The sequence below is a fragment of the Parus major genome, chromosome 19 (assembly GCF_001522545.3).
Source record: "Parus major isolate Abel chromosome 19, Parus_major1.1, whole genome shotgun sequence".
Classification (NCBI taxonomy): domain Eukaryota; kingdom Metazoa; phylum Chordata; class Aves; order Passeriformes; family Paridae; genus Parus; species Parus major.
The window spans coordinates 6,594,911-6,609,752 of NC_031787.1; the positions used below are offsets into that span (position 1 = coordinate 6,594,911).

Consider the following 14,842-nt stretch of genomic DNA (forward strand, 5'->3'; position numbering starts at 1 on the left):
CCGCTTCCGGCCCACGTGGGGCGCGCGCGCACATGGCCGCGGTGAGCGGGATGGGGACCGGGATCGGGATCGGGATCGGGACCGGGACCGGGATCGGGATCGGGATCGGAGCCGGGATAGGCAGCACCTGGAAGCTGCTACAGCGCTCCGGGGTCCTCTCGCCCTCCCCTGGGGTTCCCCCGTGCGGCTCCTGCTCAGTGCGGGGGTTTCTCCTTCCCACGGGCCCTACGCGGGGTCCCCTCTGAAGGGGTTCCTTCTCCCCAGGCGGGTGTCGCTGCCGGGCTAGGCGGCTGTGCCCACTGCCCGGTGGGACTCGGCGCTGAGCCCGCTATCCCGCAGAACATGTCGCCGGACGAGGAGGATGTGCAGCGGCTCCTGATCCAGTTCCGCGATGAGGCAGGGGAGTGCCTGGGCTCCCCCTTCGACGTCCCGGTCACCATCACTCCGGACAAGCTGCAGCTGGTCTGCAACGCCCTCCTACAGAAGGTGAGACCCCTCCCGAGCTCCCCGGCACCCCCATCCCGACCCTCGCTACCTCACCTGCCCTATCTCCCGCAGGATGAGCCGGTGCCTCTGGCCTTCTTCGTCCACGATGCCGAGATCGTGGCGTCGCTGGAGAAGACCCTGGCAGGGCAGAGCGTGGAGACAGAGAAGGTCCTGGACATCATCTACCAGCCGCAGGCGGTGTTCAGGGTGCGGGCCGTGACACGCTGCACAAGCTCCCTGGAGGGACACACCGAGGCCGTCATCTCCGTGGCATTCAGCCCTACGGGAAAGTACGAGGGTTTGGCTGCAGGCGGGCATCAGGGTGCCCTTGTCTTGTCATGGGGACACTGTACTGAGCTGTTCCTCCTCTCCCAGGTACCTGGCAAGCGGCTCTGGAGACACCACTGTCCGCTTCTGGGACCTCAGCACGGAAACGCCGCAGTTCACGGCCAAAGGTGGGTGCTGGGATGTGCCAGGAGGGCAACTTGTGACCCCCTCCCTCATGGACCCCCATCTGCCTTGGGGGACAAGCAGAGCCTGATGCTGTTTGAGCTGTCCAGGCTGGGACTGCAGCATGGGGAGGAAGTAGCTCTCTTTGGAAACAGAGGGGCTGGCCAGGAGGAGCACAGAGTGGCTTCATGCTGGGACACCAGGGACAGTCACAGCTCACTACTCACAGCCACTCATGCTCTCTCTGCCAGGTCACCGGCACTGGGTGCTCAGCATCGCTTGGTCACCTGATGGGAAGAAACTGGCCTCGGGCTGCAAGAACAGCCAGGTACATGTGGGCTCCCTCAGCATGGAGCTGGGGGGAATTAGGGGTGAAAGGCTTGTTTCTTCAGGGGTGTGAGGGGTGTATCCCATTTTTGGAGCACAATTCCCATTCCCCAGAGGAGCTTTGTGGACGTGTCGTGGTATTGCGAGAAACATCTCTGTGCCAGCTCTGACATTGTCACCCAGGGGAGCTCTTGCTGCTGAGTCCTGCTGTCTCGTGGCAGACGCTTTTCCCTCCGTACTGGAGTCTAGGTTTTGGATGTTGTCATTGGCAGGTGCCTCCATTACGAGGGAGGTGTCTGGATTGAGGACAGGTCAGGGCTGCTGTTAGCGTGTCCTAGCCGTGCTGCAGCAGCCTGGTCACAGTGTTCCCACACAGACACAGCCAAATTCCATCTTGCAGGATCACGAAGGGAGTTCAGCTCCCGCTGTGGGGCAAAATGGTGTTTGAAGTGCAGAAATGCCTGGGGAAGCAGGAGCATGTGGTTAAATGGGAGCTGAGTGCTGAGGGGCAGTTGCTCTCTCTGACCTTTGAATGGTCTGGGAATAATGACAGCACTCACAGAGCTGCCAAGGTTGTGATACCAATCCCAAGGAAATTCCTGGTCCAGAGTGGTTCAGCCATGGTTTAGTGCTGGTCTGCCTCTAATTGAACCCAGAGAGCTGCTTGTCCTCCTTTTCCCTATTTCTCCCAGGTTCTTAAGTAGGAGATGACTAATGCCTTGGCTCTTAAGATGAACGTTTATGTAGAGAGAGAATCAACAAGAGAAAACCAGCATGTGTCCCACCCACAGCATCCGATAATCAGCAGCGTTTAGCATGCTGTGGCTTTCATTGTGCTCTGGAAACACTCCCTGAGTCTCTGACATGGAGTGGCTTTTGGGGGGCCTGTATCCTATTTGAGTTGAGTCAGATAACTTTGTAGCAGCAGTGTTGTAGGCAGACAGGAGGACAATCCTGTCTGATTCTTTTGGGTGTCAGCTGATTGCTGCAGGGATTTGGAAAGGCATCCAGCCCCCATCCCCTGCTGCTGCTGTGTGTGCAAACACGATCCCAAGGACACCTCTGCTTTCTAAATGCAGCTCCAACGTCTCTGGGATTCACATGATGTCTGTGGCCTGACACAACCCTTGTGCTTCCTCTCTTGGACAGATCTTTCTCTGGGACCCAGCCACTGGCAGCCAGATCGGCCGGGTGCTCTCTGGCCACTCCAAATGGATCACATGTCTGTGCTGGGAACCGCTCCACATGTAAGTGAAGAGGCCAGCTCAGCCCTCCTATGGAAAAGAGCAGCCTGACCCAAAGGGCATTGCTCCTGTTTGCATTTCTCCTGTTACAGGAAAAAGCCTGTGTAGAACAGCTCTCAAGGTGAGCTGGGAAGAATGTGTGCAGTTGGGAGCCAGGAGTCCCAGCTGCTGCTCACAGTCCCCATGAGGTGCTGGGGAATCACTGCCAGGCTGTGTCTCTTTTCCCCTGGGAAAACTCTTTTCCTGCCTGTGGAAAACACTGCTTTTGTGGTGCTGGACAAACACTGATGTGCTGCTCCAGCAATGCTGAGGTGGGAGCAGGGAGGCCTGCTGGTGTCCAAGGGCAGAGCACTCCTTTCTGCTCCCCTGATCCTGCTGGCCTCTGCCATCTCGTTTGTTTATTATGAGGGATGATTAACTGTACAATCCCCTTATCCCTTCAATCAGCTAAAGCTCTCTCTGGAAGAGGTGGGTGGAGTGGGACAGTTGTAGCCATTAATCCAAGATGTTAGAGAAATAAAAGAAAAAGGGTCCCTTCAGAGCAGAACCCTGCAAATTGAATTTGCCAGTAGGAAGCTCCAGCTATTTGCAGACAATTAACTGGATTAGCAAAAAAATTATTGTAAGGAAGATGAGGAAATGGAGAGACATAACCCTGCCAGGGCTGCAGCCAGTTCCAGTGCAATGGGAGGGGCTGTGCTCTTCCTCACTGCTGGTGCCACCATGATGAGTGGTAAAGATGTTCAAAGGACAGAGGGTTGTGGCCAGCTGCTTCCAGATGTGTTCAGTTTTCCCCCTGAGCCACAATGCATATGGATAGACATTGCTCCTTTCAGCCCTATCAACACAGCAGCACTCTGACCACAGGCTGGAGATGAAGCATGGTAGAGGCAGGGGAACATTCAACACCTTCCCAATGCTGGGGATCTGTTCTCCCTGTGTAAAGCTGATCCCCTGCCCAAGGCTCTCTCCAGCCTGTGCCCAGGGAAGGTGGCAGTTTGTGGTGACCTCGTTAGTCAGTGGGTTAAAGCTGTGCAAACAAGGTCATTGCCAAGGCCTCAGATGCCAGGTTTACCCTGGACTGATTTCTCCAATGAGCAGCCCAGGAGTTGGTTTGGAGGAAGCATTTATCTGCCTCTCCCCTGCCTTGTGAGACCTTGTTTTCTGTAGGTCAGTGCTCTGCACCTGTCTGGCCTCTCTCTGATCTGAAGCCAAAGGAAAGCTGGATTTTGTTGCTGCCTGGACCTTTGAATCCTCTGGGGCTGGTGGGGAAGGAGCTCAGGCAAGCTGCACAAATGGTTTTGATCTCTTTGCCCAGAAACCCGGAGTGCCGTTACCTGGCCAGTGCCTCCAAGGACAGCAGCATCCGCATCTGGGACACGCTGATGGGCAGGTGTGACAAAATCCTCACAAGCCACACTCAGTCAGTGACCTGTGTGAAGTGGGGGGGCGATGGCTTGCTCTACTCCTCCTCCCAGGACAGGACCATCAAAGTCTGGAGGAGCCAGGATGTAAGTGAGGAACTGCCCTTGGGCTGCTGGCAAAGGGGGCTGGGCACACTGTGTGGTAGCTTTGTTTGCTCTTCATGGCACAGCTTGTACCCTGGAAAACAGAGCTGCTGTATCTCCTTGACCTGTCAGACCTGTTGCTTGGCACCATTTGCAAGGGGTAGCTGCTGTGTGATGTTTTCATCCTTAAGAGCATTAAATGGGGCTAAAAGCTGGAAACTTCCCTGGAGCATCACCCTGAGGTGATGGGTGTTGTGCAAGGGAAGCTGATTCCTGAAGCTCAACAGTGTTGTGTCTTCCCTGCTTAGCCTGCCTGCAGCTGGAGCAAGCAGGTTTGGAAAGTCTGGGGTTGCTCCCTGCAGCCCGGTGGGTCTGGTGGGTGCTGTGCAGCCTGGCTGTGTCCTGCCTGTCCTGTCACTGTCTGAGGGTGGCTTTGTCCCCAGGGGGTCCTGTGCCGCACCCTGCAGGGCCACGCTCACTGGGTGAACACCATGGCCCTGAGCACCGACTATGTTCTCCGCACTGGAGCCTTCGAGCCAGCTGAGGCCACCATCAACCCCCAGGATGTCAGAGGCTCCTGTGAGTACAGAACACACCTTGGAGGCTGGGGGAGGACTGGTCATGCTGGAAGTCAAGATTTTTCTTGCCTATGCCAGGGTGGAGCAGTCTGGGGGATGGGGAGGTCACTGTTTTTCCAGGCTTTGCTCCCAAATTGCCTTTGGCAAATGGGGCAATCACAAATGCTCCTGCTCAGAGCCAGGACTGGAATTGGCATGACAAGGTTACAAAGTTTCTTTTCATCTAAGGATTGCCAATCTCTATTTCACACTCCTTTTCCCTTTTTCAGTGTCAGAAATCAAAGACAGGGCACTGCAGAGGTACAACCAAGTCCGGGTGAGTCCCTTTTGTCCCTGCTGTCACTTCTAACACTGTCACTGGTGAAAGCAGTGGATACCCCAACACTGGTGTGCTTCCACAAGCTCTCCACACCTGGGCTCTTTCATCCCTTTTTCAGGGCCAGGAACCAGAAAGGCTCGTCTCGGGGTCAGATGATTTCACCCTGTTTCTTTGGAGACCAGCAGAAGACAAGAAGCCACTGGAGAGAATGACAGGGCACCAGGCATTGATTAACCAAGTCCTGTTCTCACCAGACACCCGGATAATAGCTAGTGCTTCCTTTGACAAGTCCATAAAGCTCTGGGATGGTAGGACAGGAAAGTGAGTTGGTTTGTTCTGTTAGAGGTGGTGCTGCTTTGGAGTCTGTGTGTAATGCTCAGGGCACACAGGGCTGGGTCCCAGTTCACTGCCAGCAGTTCACTGGTTTGTTCAGCATCTCTGTAGCCCCAACTCATACAAAGTCATTCTGCTGCCTCTGCCTTTTTCTGCCCTCGGGAAGTCTCTTGTCTGGCTTTTCTTGTGTCGGGGTGTCTGTATTTGGCTCTGTGTGTGCAGTCCCACTGTGACTCAGCCACAGCACTGCCTGGCACCTGTGTGCACACCCTGTTGCTGCAGGGTCAGTTCTCCAGGGCAGGCACAGCTGTGGTGGGATGGGATGTTCCACTCCACTGATCTCCTGAAGATGTGTGTGTTGGGAACTGGAGACTGACCCAGTTTAAACAGTTCTTGTGCCAGAGAACAGCTTGTTCTGGATGATGCAAATTCTTGTAGTTACAAGTAGTGCTGTTGGTATTTGGATGCTCCTGTAATCCAGCTTTTAACTTACAGCTGCAGTACTGGTGAGCCCTTGGAGGCAGCAGTCCTCCCTTGCAAACCAATCTTCATGCTCATGAGCTTGACTTTCATGCCAGTGTTTTTAAAGGTCCTAAATCTGGGCTGCTCAGTTGGGGAGGGAAGGACACACCTGTGCAGTGAGGCTGAAGTGTTGCCTGCTGGCAAAAGGTTTCTTGGCAGAGGGGGTGAGGTGAAGAGGCATCCTCTAGAAGGTTCTGAGCCCACTTGGGAAGGTTTTTGGATGGACTCTGTCTAGCAATGAACTGCCTGGAGTGTGCTGGGCATCCTGTGACTGTGCTGGTGGAGAAGAAGCACGAAGGCAAGGGTAAGTTTGGAGCAAAGCCTGCTGCTCTAACAGCCTGTCCTTGTCCCCAGGTACCTGACATCACTGAGGGGCCACGTGTCAGCCGTGTACCAGATTGCCTGGTCAGCCGACAGCCGCTTGCTGGTGAGCGGCAGCAGCGACAGCACCCTCAAGGTCTGGGATGCCAAGACAAAGAAACTGGCCATCGATCTGCCTGGCCATGCGGATGAGGTGAGCTGCCTGGTGGAGCTGAGATGTTTGGGAGGCAGGAGGGACCCCTCCTCCCAGCAGAGGTGACTCATTTCCACCACACCAGGTGTATGCAGCAGATTGGAGCCCGGATGGACAGAGGGTAGCGAGCGGAGGGAAGGACAAGTGTCTGCGGATGTGAGTAACCTGTTTGTCCATGAGGGTGTTGCAGCTACTCCAGGTGTCCCTCAGAGCCACAGTGCCCTTGCAGAGATCTGTGTGGTTAGGGCATGATCTTGCAGAGAGCACAGCACCAGGTCAAATTCCAGCTTGGAGACCTGACCTCTCTCAGGGCAGGAACTGTTGCTGGGAGATAACTAGAAAAGCAGAGCCCCTCCAGCCAAGCAGTCAGGATGAAATTTGACGCAGATATTTTGATTCCTGAAGAGGGGAAGGAACAGTTGCACCAGCTGGTCAGGTCTTACTTTCTGACCTTCTTCCTTCTCCCAGTTATGCAGACAGATTCCTGGAAGCTGGTTGCCATTTGACTGACCCCAGGTCCCCTTGGTGCTGCTCTTGTCTGGTGCCTTCTGGGCTCTGTGGCAGAGCTGGTGGCCCACCACAGGGACACAGCAGCTCTTTCCTTTTCCAGATGGCGTCGATAGGAGCAGTGACATGGAGCCGCTGGTCCTGCCCTCAGCACAGTCCTGGGAGATCTCCAAGGTGATGGATGAAGAGATTGACCCAAACACGGCTTTGTGTTCCCGTTGGCAACTCTCCCTCGTGGGCTCTTTCCTTATATTTATTTAAGGAAATTTTAATTTTAGTTCTTATTAAGAGCTGTGCATTGCAGGATGATTTCCTCTGAACATCACAGGAGGGATATTTCATCTGCCTCCATCTCAACTGGCTTTTTATTGGAATTTTAGCCTCATAGTAGCCATGGTCCTGAAAGGGGCAAGCAAAGGGTGGAGACTGCTCGTGCCCTTTCTTGCTCTGTGAAGAATCCTGTGGAGAAGAGGGTTTTAGTGGGAACAGAGAGGGTTGTCCTTGTGTGGCCTTGAGAGAGAGAAAAACTGTAAAATTCAGCACAACATTACACTGCAGAATTGTGCTTGGCTGCATGTCTGGGACAAAGATCTGCTGGGAATGAGGACCTGGGGCTTCTCGTTATTCCAGTGAAGTTTTGTTTTTCCACACAGCCCCACTTCCCTGTGGGCTGTGCTGAGCATTATCTGCCAGTGATCCTCTGCATCCACAGCAGATAACTCCTTTGCTAATCTATTCATGCAGCAGGCATGCACTTCAAATGACTGCTGGAGCTGTGCTGAGTTTTCAGGTTTCAACAGCTCTTGGGAATGGGGAAATGAGACTCTGAACAGGGGAGAAAGTGTCCATTTCCCATCCACCACTGGCTCAGGGGGAAGGAAGGATAGGGTGGGGAAGAGGAAGAATGGAGCAGGATTTTTGTATGGCACTTGTCCCTTGCCCTGGATATGTGCTGACAGCAGGGCTGGGACAGACAGAGAAAGTGGCCATATTTCCATTGCACAGAGCTGGCTCCTTCTGGAATTTCTCAAGTGCATTTACTTGCCCAGTGGGTGAGAGGGATTCACACTGTCAGCTGGGTATTTGCAAGTTTGCTTATGAGCCTTTTTATCATCAATTAATGTTTCCAGCCATCATGTGGTGAATAGACCTGGACCAAGTGTTTATTTCTAGGATGCTTATGAAACAGAGAAAATCAAGATATGATTAATAAGGAGCAGAAATCACTGTCAGATTTAGTTGCAGCAAGTTAGCATGAAGGTCAAAACATTCTCCATAGCCCTCATACGCAGTGATTACTACAATTCAACAGGAGTTTGGGTCTCAGATGCTTACCAGATGCAGAAGATGCATTTTAGGACTTTATCCCTGCTGGCAGGATTGCTTTGGAGAATTAAGATTGTGCAGTAATGGCCTTTTGCTTGTCTGCAAGTGTTCAGGTGAGCCAAAGGCTGCAACAAAGGGTTAAATCTTTAACATGACTGAGAAGACAATTTGTGGTTTCTGTTGCTGTTGGTATCTCCTTCTGCCAGCCAAGTCAGCAGGATCTATCTCTATGGGATCTTCTGGGAAGAGCTCAGGATCCCATACCTGCTCTTTCATTATGGTGCTTCCTCCAGCTGGTTCTTGCTGACAGTGAAGCCACGTTGCATCCATCTGCATAAACAAAGCCTTTTGTAATTCACTGAAGTAAATGTGGGAGTTTAAGGGTGTTTTAAAACCAGCTGGTAAGTTAGCCCTTGGGAAGAAGAGGAGCAGGTCACTGGTAACAGCCTAGAAGCCTGCCTGGTTTCCAAGTTTTTTGGGGTGCTTGTGCTGAAGGAAATGACTCACCCTCAAGAATTCAGCTCCCTGTCCCCAAGTCTGACTTGCTGCAAGCAGCAGCTCCTGGTTTCAAGTGGCTCTTCCTGAGTGAAGAACCATCATTCTCTGCTTCTTCCCCTGGAGTGTTGCTCAGGGTCAGTGTGCCCTGTCAATCTATGGTGTGTTTGTGTTGGAGGCAGGGATGTATCAGAGCTCAGGGAAGCGATCCTGCCTGTGGGAACTTGGCTTGGCATTTGTGTAGGTGTACCTAAAATATCAGTGTACCTTGTCCACTGATTTCCAAACCAAAGCAATCACTGTGCCCTCTGACCATGCTCCTGCCATCCCTTCAGACTCTGCTTCTGTGACATAAAGCCTGAGTAAAACCCACCTTTCTTTCTAATGCTGGAGCAGAAAGGTTTTCCAAAGGGAAGCGAAAGAGCCCTCTCTTTCTTCTTTTTCTTGAAGAAAGAGAGGGCCTTGCAATTAAGTTTACACCAAAATAAGTTCTCAGCCTTAATCTTCCAGTGATCTGATAGCAGATAGATTTTTGAACCACGCTCTGTGATGGCTTTGCATGTAAACCAAATTGTATTTTCCTATCTAAGCATCTGCTGCTATTTTTACCATTCATACAGCACCAGCCTCCATGCATACTAAGTGCTGGCCCTGCTCCAGCTATATTCCTAAGCAATTCCCTAACACTCCTCCCTCCCAGTTTTATTTGAATGCGGCATTTCCCGGGCCTGGCTGCAGTCTCCTGCCTGCTCAGGCACCAGGGAAGGAAAAGCTGTTGCCCTTCCCTCTAGAGCTGGCTTCTGCTTGGCAGGAACTGCAGCGATCGCGTGACCTCCCTCGCTCCACCGGCACTGGGGATGGGAGCTTTAATTAGCTAATTTGGGCAATTGCAGATGCAAATTTGGGTTGATGGCGTTATTAATGGGGAACACGTTACGTTGTGTTAAAGGACAAATCTAGGAGGTAGGCTGGAGCTTTCTGATTGCTTTTCTGGGATCAGCAGCACCAACCTTACAAAAAACCTACAGAAATGCCTGAGCTTTTCCAGTGCTGTTTGACAGGAATCCTGGGATCTGCTTCCATGTTTCAGTCCAGTTCCTCCTGAGTTATTCATTAAGCATCCTACACAGGTTTTCTTACCACAAGGGCCTTATTTTTCACTGGTAATACAAGAATAATTTTAAGCATAGCCAGAAACTGTCCTGCAGAGCCCTCTGATACTTTCTCCTTTGAAAGCTCAGCTGATGCTGCCATTTATTTTGTTACAAATCACAGTGGGAGGACAGTGGTGGTAAGGACTGGGAAGCATGCCAGTCCTCTGAGTAAGGTTTACCTGTCTAATGAAATCCTGAGTGTGATGGAGGGAGGGAAGGAAGGATATGGTAAGAACACCTCGAGTAAAGTTGATAGCTCTGAGGTGAGCAGGATGCTGTCAGACTCCTACCTTTGAGAGTTGATTTAGATGAGACCTTAAAATCCATGTGAAAACTCTTCTAGGGGCTGTGTCCTGCTTATCCATGCAAGAGGAGTGTGTTGTATTCCCTGGGTCCTTGGAGGCACGTGTTCCTGTCCTGTTTGACTCAGATGATCTCTTGAATATTTTCCCAGATCTGTAATTTAATTTCCATGTGCAGGTTTATAGTCTGGGGAGAGAGAGACAAGAAAAATCTTTCAATGAATAGGAAGAAAATGAACTTCATTCATTGTTCTGCATGAAAAGTAGGAAAAGCATCTTGTTCTGGTTTTTTCTGGGTCAGCCCAGGTGCTGTTCAGGTGATGTTTCTACCTCAGGGCTGCATTTTGGTGGTGTAGCATGGCAGGGAAAGGCTTGCTGTGAAGTCCATTAGTGCTTTTGAGGATGAAAGGTGTTAACTCGGGGCAGTGATGTCTGTGTACTGTGGAGCTGCTCACAGATGAAAGTATCCTTCTCTGCACTCAGACAAGCAACCCTGAAGTTGTTAATTCCTTCCTAGATGTGTTGCTCTTGTGATCAGATGTCCTGGCTCACAACTGGGGGACTAATTTGTCTGAGGCAAATTAATACAGCTGGGAAGGAGCCCCAGAGCCATCTCCAGTACTGCTGCTCTGTTTTCTTCACTCTGTGAATGGATGTTGCAGAACTGTGGGTTGCTGGTGGTCTCTCTCAGTGGGCTGCAGCTCCTGCAGAGTGTGATGTTGAAAATGAACCAACCCAGGACAGTGTTCTGTGTCTGTGAAGGATCACTGGGGTCGATCAGGCAGGGTATTGGTGCCCTGGCTGTGCTTTTGGAGCGCACTGGGTGTTTTAGTGTCCTGCTGCATGGTTAGAGCAGCACATGCAGGATACAGGGCTAAATGCTGGATTATCCATGTGTGAGAGCAGTCCCATGGGGTTATCCTGCATCACTCTCCCAACACCTCCAGCAACGAGGCTCCCTTTGGGAAAGGTGAATCCAGTCCGTTCTGCCTCTGGACTCTTCCAAGCAGCAAAAAGCAAGTGAAGACGTTGTTTGTAGGTTCTTTTTAGTCTGGATGCTGGAGTTACCGACACTCAGAACCTCCCGCAGCCGCCAGTCAAGGACCCAGCTTGGAGGAGTGACCCGCATGCAAATCCCGCAGCCTCCAGCGAGCGCTGCTCGAGCCCTCGGGTGCCGCTGGGATCCCAGCGCAGGGTGTTTAGTTATTCCGGTCAAACCTCGCTGCCGCTCCTGGCTGTGTTGTCCTTGTTGTGCTGAAACAAACCTGCTCCAGGGCTCCAGCCCCATTATGAGGACAAAAGGACATCAGGCAGTGCTGCTGCCGAGGGGAAATGTGTCGGGAAATGTGTCTCGGTTCGCAAGTGTGATGCAGAATGGGTGGCTTAGTAATGGCTGTTGTGACTTTTTATCTGCTCAAAAGGCTTTTTTTTCCCCTGGCTTCCCTAAAATGTATCAATGTGACATTGATTTTGGGGTAAGGATCACACTGATGCTGAGAGGATTAATACTGAAGTGAGGATTGGTGGATGGCAATAAACAACCAGTTCTGAGGGAAAGTATTTATATGAATCAGAATATTTAACACATGGAGGTTTGTGGGCTTTTTCCTGGTGTATAGGGGCACTGTGAAACGTATCACAAAGTGCCTGCTACTACCAACACTTTAATTTATTATTAACTTGGAATATTTTTACATCTCATTTATTCTTTCCACGGGGTGTTCTGAGCTGTTGAAATTATCGGTCAACTCTGCTTTCTCAGGGTTGTTTGTTAGGGTGGTGCCACGGGTGGATTTTGGGTGGGAGCTCAGAACTTCACCAAATAAAGGGAGAAGTCAGTTTTGAGGGGTTTAAAAGCCCTTTGGTTCTCTTTGGCACAACACAGATTTCTTAGGATTCCTCTGATAGCTTAAAATGTTCTATATTTCATTTGAGCTGTCAGTCTTTCCTTAAGAATCTGTTGCTGGCCTTTTTTTTTTTAATCTAAGTGCATTGTCTGTGGAGAAGTCTTTAGCTGATGAGGTCCTGACATGGCACACAGCTCCAGTAATGCCTGGTTTTGAGTGTAGGAAAGCCAACAGAGATAAGTGAGGAATGGGGAGAGGCCCAACTGCACAACTCTTCGCTCAGTCTCTATTTTGGTCTGGTGACACTGAAAGCAGAGCCTGTGTCAGGTCAGGGCAGGCACAGCACAGCTGTGTGGGGTCAGAGCAGTCACACCCTGCATCCACTGGGGCCCATGGGGACACTGGGGAAGCCTGAAAGGGTCTGAAACTGGGATGTGGAGGTGGCATGATGGAGAACATGGGTAGAGGGGTGGGAAGAGAGCAGTGAGGAATGGAACGCAGAGGAAAGGAGTGTAATTATGTAAACCTGGAGGTGAAGGTCAAAGGCTCCACGCGACTGTTTGGGTTTTTTTTAATGTTGTACGTGCTGTAAACAGCCCCAGCCTGATCTGAAAGTGCTGGGAGGCAGGGGCTGTAAATTACAGGTGTTCTCCTTATAAAGGGAGCAAACAATTCGAAGTGTCTTTGGCTCACAGCATTTTGTATGCCTGTTCCTCCATTGCCTCTCCATTCATTGAAATTCTTTGTTTCAGGTTAGAGAGTCTGGAGCAGGGACAGGGCTGAAAGTGTGTGATCTGGGGCAGGGATAGGGCTGAAAGTGTGTGATCTGGGGCAGGGACAGGGCTGTGTGTTACCTGAAGGTGCTATGTAAGCAGTGCCTCCGCTTTGGAAACCTGGGATGATCCAATACCTGCCTTCCCACTCTGGCTGCCGACTGTCCCAGCTCTTGTCCTGTGCAGCTGCGATCCTCCTCCTTCCCCTAGTGGCCCCTCAGCGTTGTCCTCACTGGCGGGTGCGCCTGAGGCGGCCGAGGAAAGGGCTGAAGTGACGGCCGGGCGTGGTGGGCTGAGTTTGGCCTCTCTAACCCCGGCCCTAGGGTGAGGGCAAGGGTGGGCCCAGGGCCCGGGTGACTGTCCTCCCTCAAGGGACGACCCGACCGTGCCCCCGGAGCCCTGACGGGACGGGTGCGGGGCTGGGGAGGGCTCGGGGCAATGGCCCCTCTCTGAGGCGGTGGCGGCGGAGGGACCGCCGGGTTACGCGGGGTGAGGCACTCTTTGGCCGCCGGCGGAAGCACCCGAGCGCCTGGGCTTGCGCACTGCGGCCTATAAGAGTCGCGGGGCGGTGCGGAGGGCCGGGCACTCGCAGCTGGGACTGGCCGAGCGCGGATCTCTGTGGGGGACTGGAGCGGCAGGAGCCCCGGGAGGCGCTGGCGGCCTGAGAGACCCCCGTCCGCACCCTCACTGCTTCCTCCTCTCTCGCGAGGGCTGCGACGACGACAGCGACAGCCAGCCCCGGAGCCGTGGGCCGCGCCTCCCCCCGCCTCGCTGGATGCTCTGGGGTTCGGTCCCTGAGCGGGGCCGCGGCGCCGGCAGCCCCCGCTGTGGCGGGGCCATGGGGCCGGGCAGCGGCAGGGCACGGAACCCCCTTCCCCGCTGAGAAGGCCCCCTCGTCCCGGCGCCGATGCCGCGCTGTCCCTTCACACCCGGCCCCTGAGATTCCCCTCTTTCCCCTCCCCATGCCCGACGGAGCCCCTCGCCTCGGTGACGCCCTGCAGCAGCCCCGCCGGCCCGGGGGTCTGCGGCGGTATGAGAGGAGCTGCCCCCGCCGCCGGGGGCAGCCAGAACCCGGGCAGACTCCCACCCCGCCGCCGGCTGCCGTGAGGCGGCTGTAGCTGGAGGAAGAGCCCCTTTGTTTTCCCTCCGTCCTTCCCGGGGGCTTCATGCCCCGCTGAGGAATGATGGAGGTGGTGGGGGACTTTGAGTACAGCAAGAAGGACCTGATAGGACACGGAGCCTTTGCTGTGGTCTTCAAAGGTCGCCACCGCAAGGTAAACAGCGACGGGCTTCACCCGCAGCCGGAGCGGGGCTGGTTACACAACCCGGGGCCGACAGGAGCCCCTCGGGTGGGTGACAGCTGGGTGGGGGGTGGGAGGGTTGTGTCCTCTGGGGAGTTTTGACGTGGTTTGGGTGTTCGGGGAGAAAAAAGAGCCGAAGGGAGGTGCGGGCTGGGCTGAGGCCCGCGGCTGCCCCGCCGCTGCCCCGCGGCCCTGAGCCGGGATCCGGCCCCGGCATCCATAAACCCTTATTTTTTCCCTTCCCTCAACCCCACCGGCCTGTCCGCGGTCCCACCGCTCCTCCCCGCTGCTGGCAGCTCCCTGCTGTAGCGGCGAGGGGAGAGTTACAGCTGTAGGGGAGGCTGAGCCCTTTGTTTGTCGGGAGGGTCATGTTTATCTCGCTGGATAACGAGGGATCTAATGGAAAATTGTCTCCTTTGGGATTGGCTGAAGATTTCTTAAATTCAGAGGTGTCTGGTTTCCTGGCGTGACTTGCTAATCGCCCCGGATATTCATAGTTACGTTATGGTTTCTTGATGCTGTGAGTTTATTCTGGTGCCTAAAGAGCTTTGCTTTCCAGAAAACAGCCCTTCAGATTTAGCGTTTTGGAGGATTAAGGCAGCGCTCACGGCTTGGAGAGGCACCGTGCAGTGATTTTGGGGTTAAAAAAAAAAAGGGAGAAAGGAAAACGAAAACTTTAAAGGCCAGTGGAGGTGCTCCCACCTCCCAAATAAATAGTCCGTTTATTTTTTGATAATATATAAATAGACAGTATTTAAGCTTGCTTAAAACAGAGGGGGTTTTGTGCATTTTTCATCTGCAGAGTATAAAATAGCTGAAAATGAGAAGTCTTTAAAGGACAGTAAAAGTAACTTGA

General features: G+C 53.1%; 2 protein-coding genes across 3 annotated transcripts in view; both read left to right on the plus strand.

Moving 5' to 3' along the window:
* Nucleotides 1-4: 4 nt before the first annotated feature.
* On the plus strand, nt 5-12,587 carry NLE1 (notchless homolog 1). 2 transcript variants are annotated; one of them, XM_033518969.1, is made up of 13 exons: nt 5-41; nt 340-486; nt 559-776; nt 862-941; nt 1,188-1,264; nt 2,413-2,510; nt 3,826-4,018; nt 4,459-4,594; nt 4,863-4,909; nt 5,031-5,233; nt 6,122-6,281; nt 6,367-6,437; nt 6,892-12,587. In XM_033518969.1, the coding sequence occupies exons 1-13, from the start codon at nt 33-35 to the stop codon at nt 6,902-6,904; spliced, it is 1,452 nt and encodes a 483-aa protein (XP_033374860.1). In that variant the 5' UTR covers nt 5-32; the 3' UTR covers nt 6,905-12,587. The 2 variants fall into 2 exon arrangements, with proteins under 2 accessions (XP_033374860.1, XP_015501739.1); XM_015646253.2 differs by having other exon boundaries at nt 15-41; nt 265-486.
* Nucleotides 12,588-13,269: 682 nt separating this feature from the next.
* The window catches only part of ULK2 (unc-51 like autophagy activating kinase 2), a 36,199-nt gene continuing 34,626 nt past the window's right edge, over nt 13,270-14,842 (plus strand). The window contains exon 1 of the mRNA XM_015646239.3: nt 13,270-13,959. Coding sequence (XP_015501725.1) covers nt 13,867-13,959 — 93 coding nt within the window. The 5' untranslated portion in view covers nt 13,270-13,866. The remainder of the gene's footprint in view (nt 13,960-14,842) is intronic.

Coding starts and splice junctions, on each gene's coding strand:
- NLE1 (XM_015646253.2), top strand. Junction 942..1,187: donor GCCGCAGTTCACGGCCAAAG/GTGGGTGCTGGG, acceptor TCTCTCTGCCAG/GTCACCGGCACTGGGTGCTC. Junction 4,019..4,458: donor AAGTCTGGAGGAGCCAGGAT/GTAAGTGAGGAA, acceptor CTTTGTCCCCAG/GGGGTCCTGTGCCGCACCCT.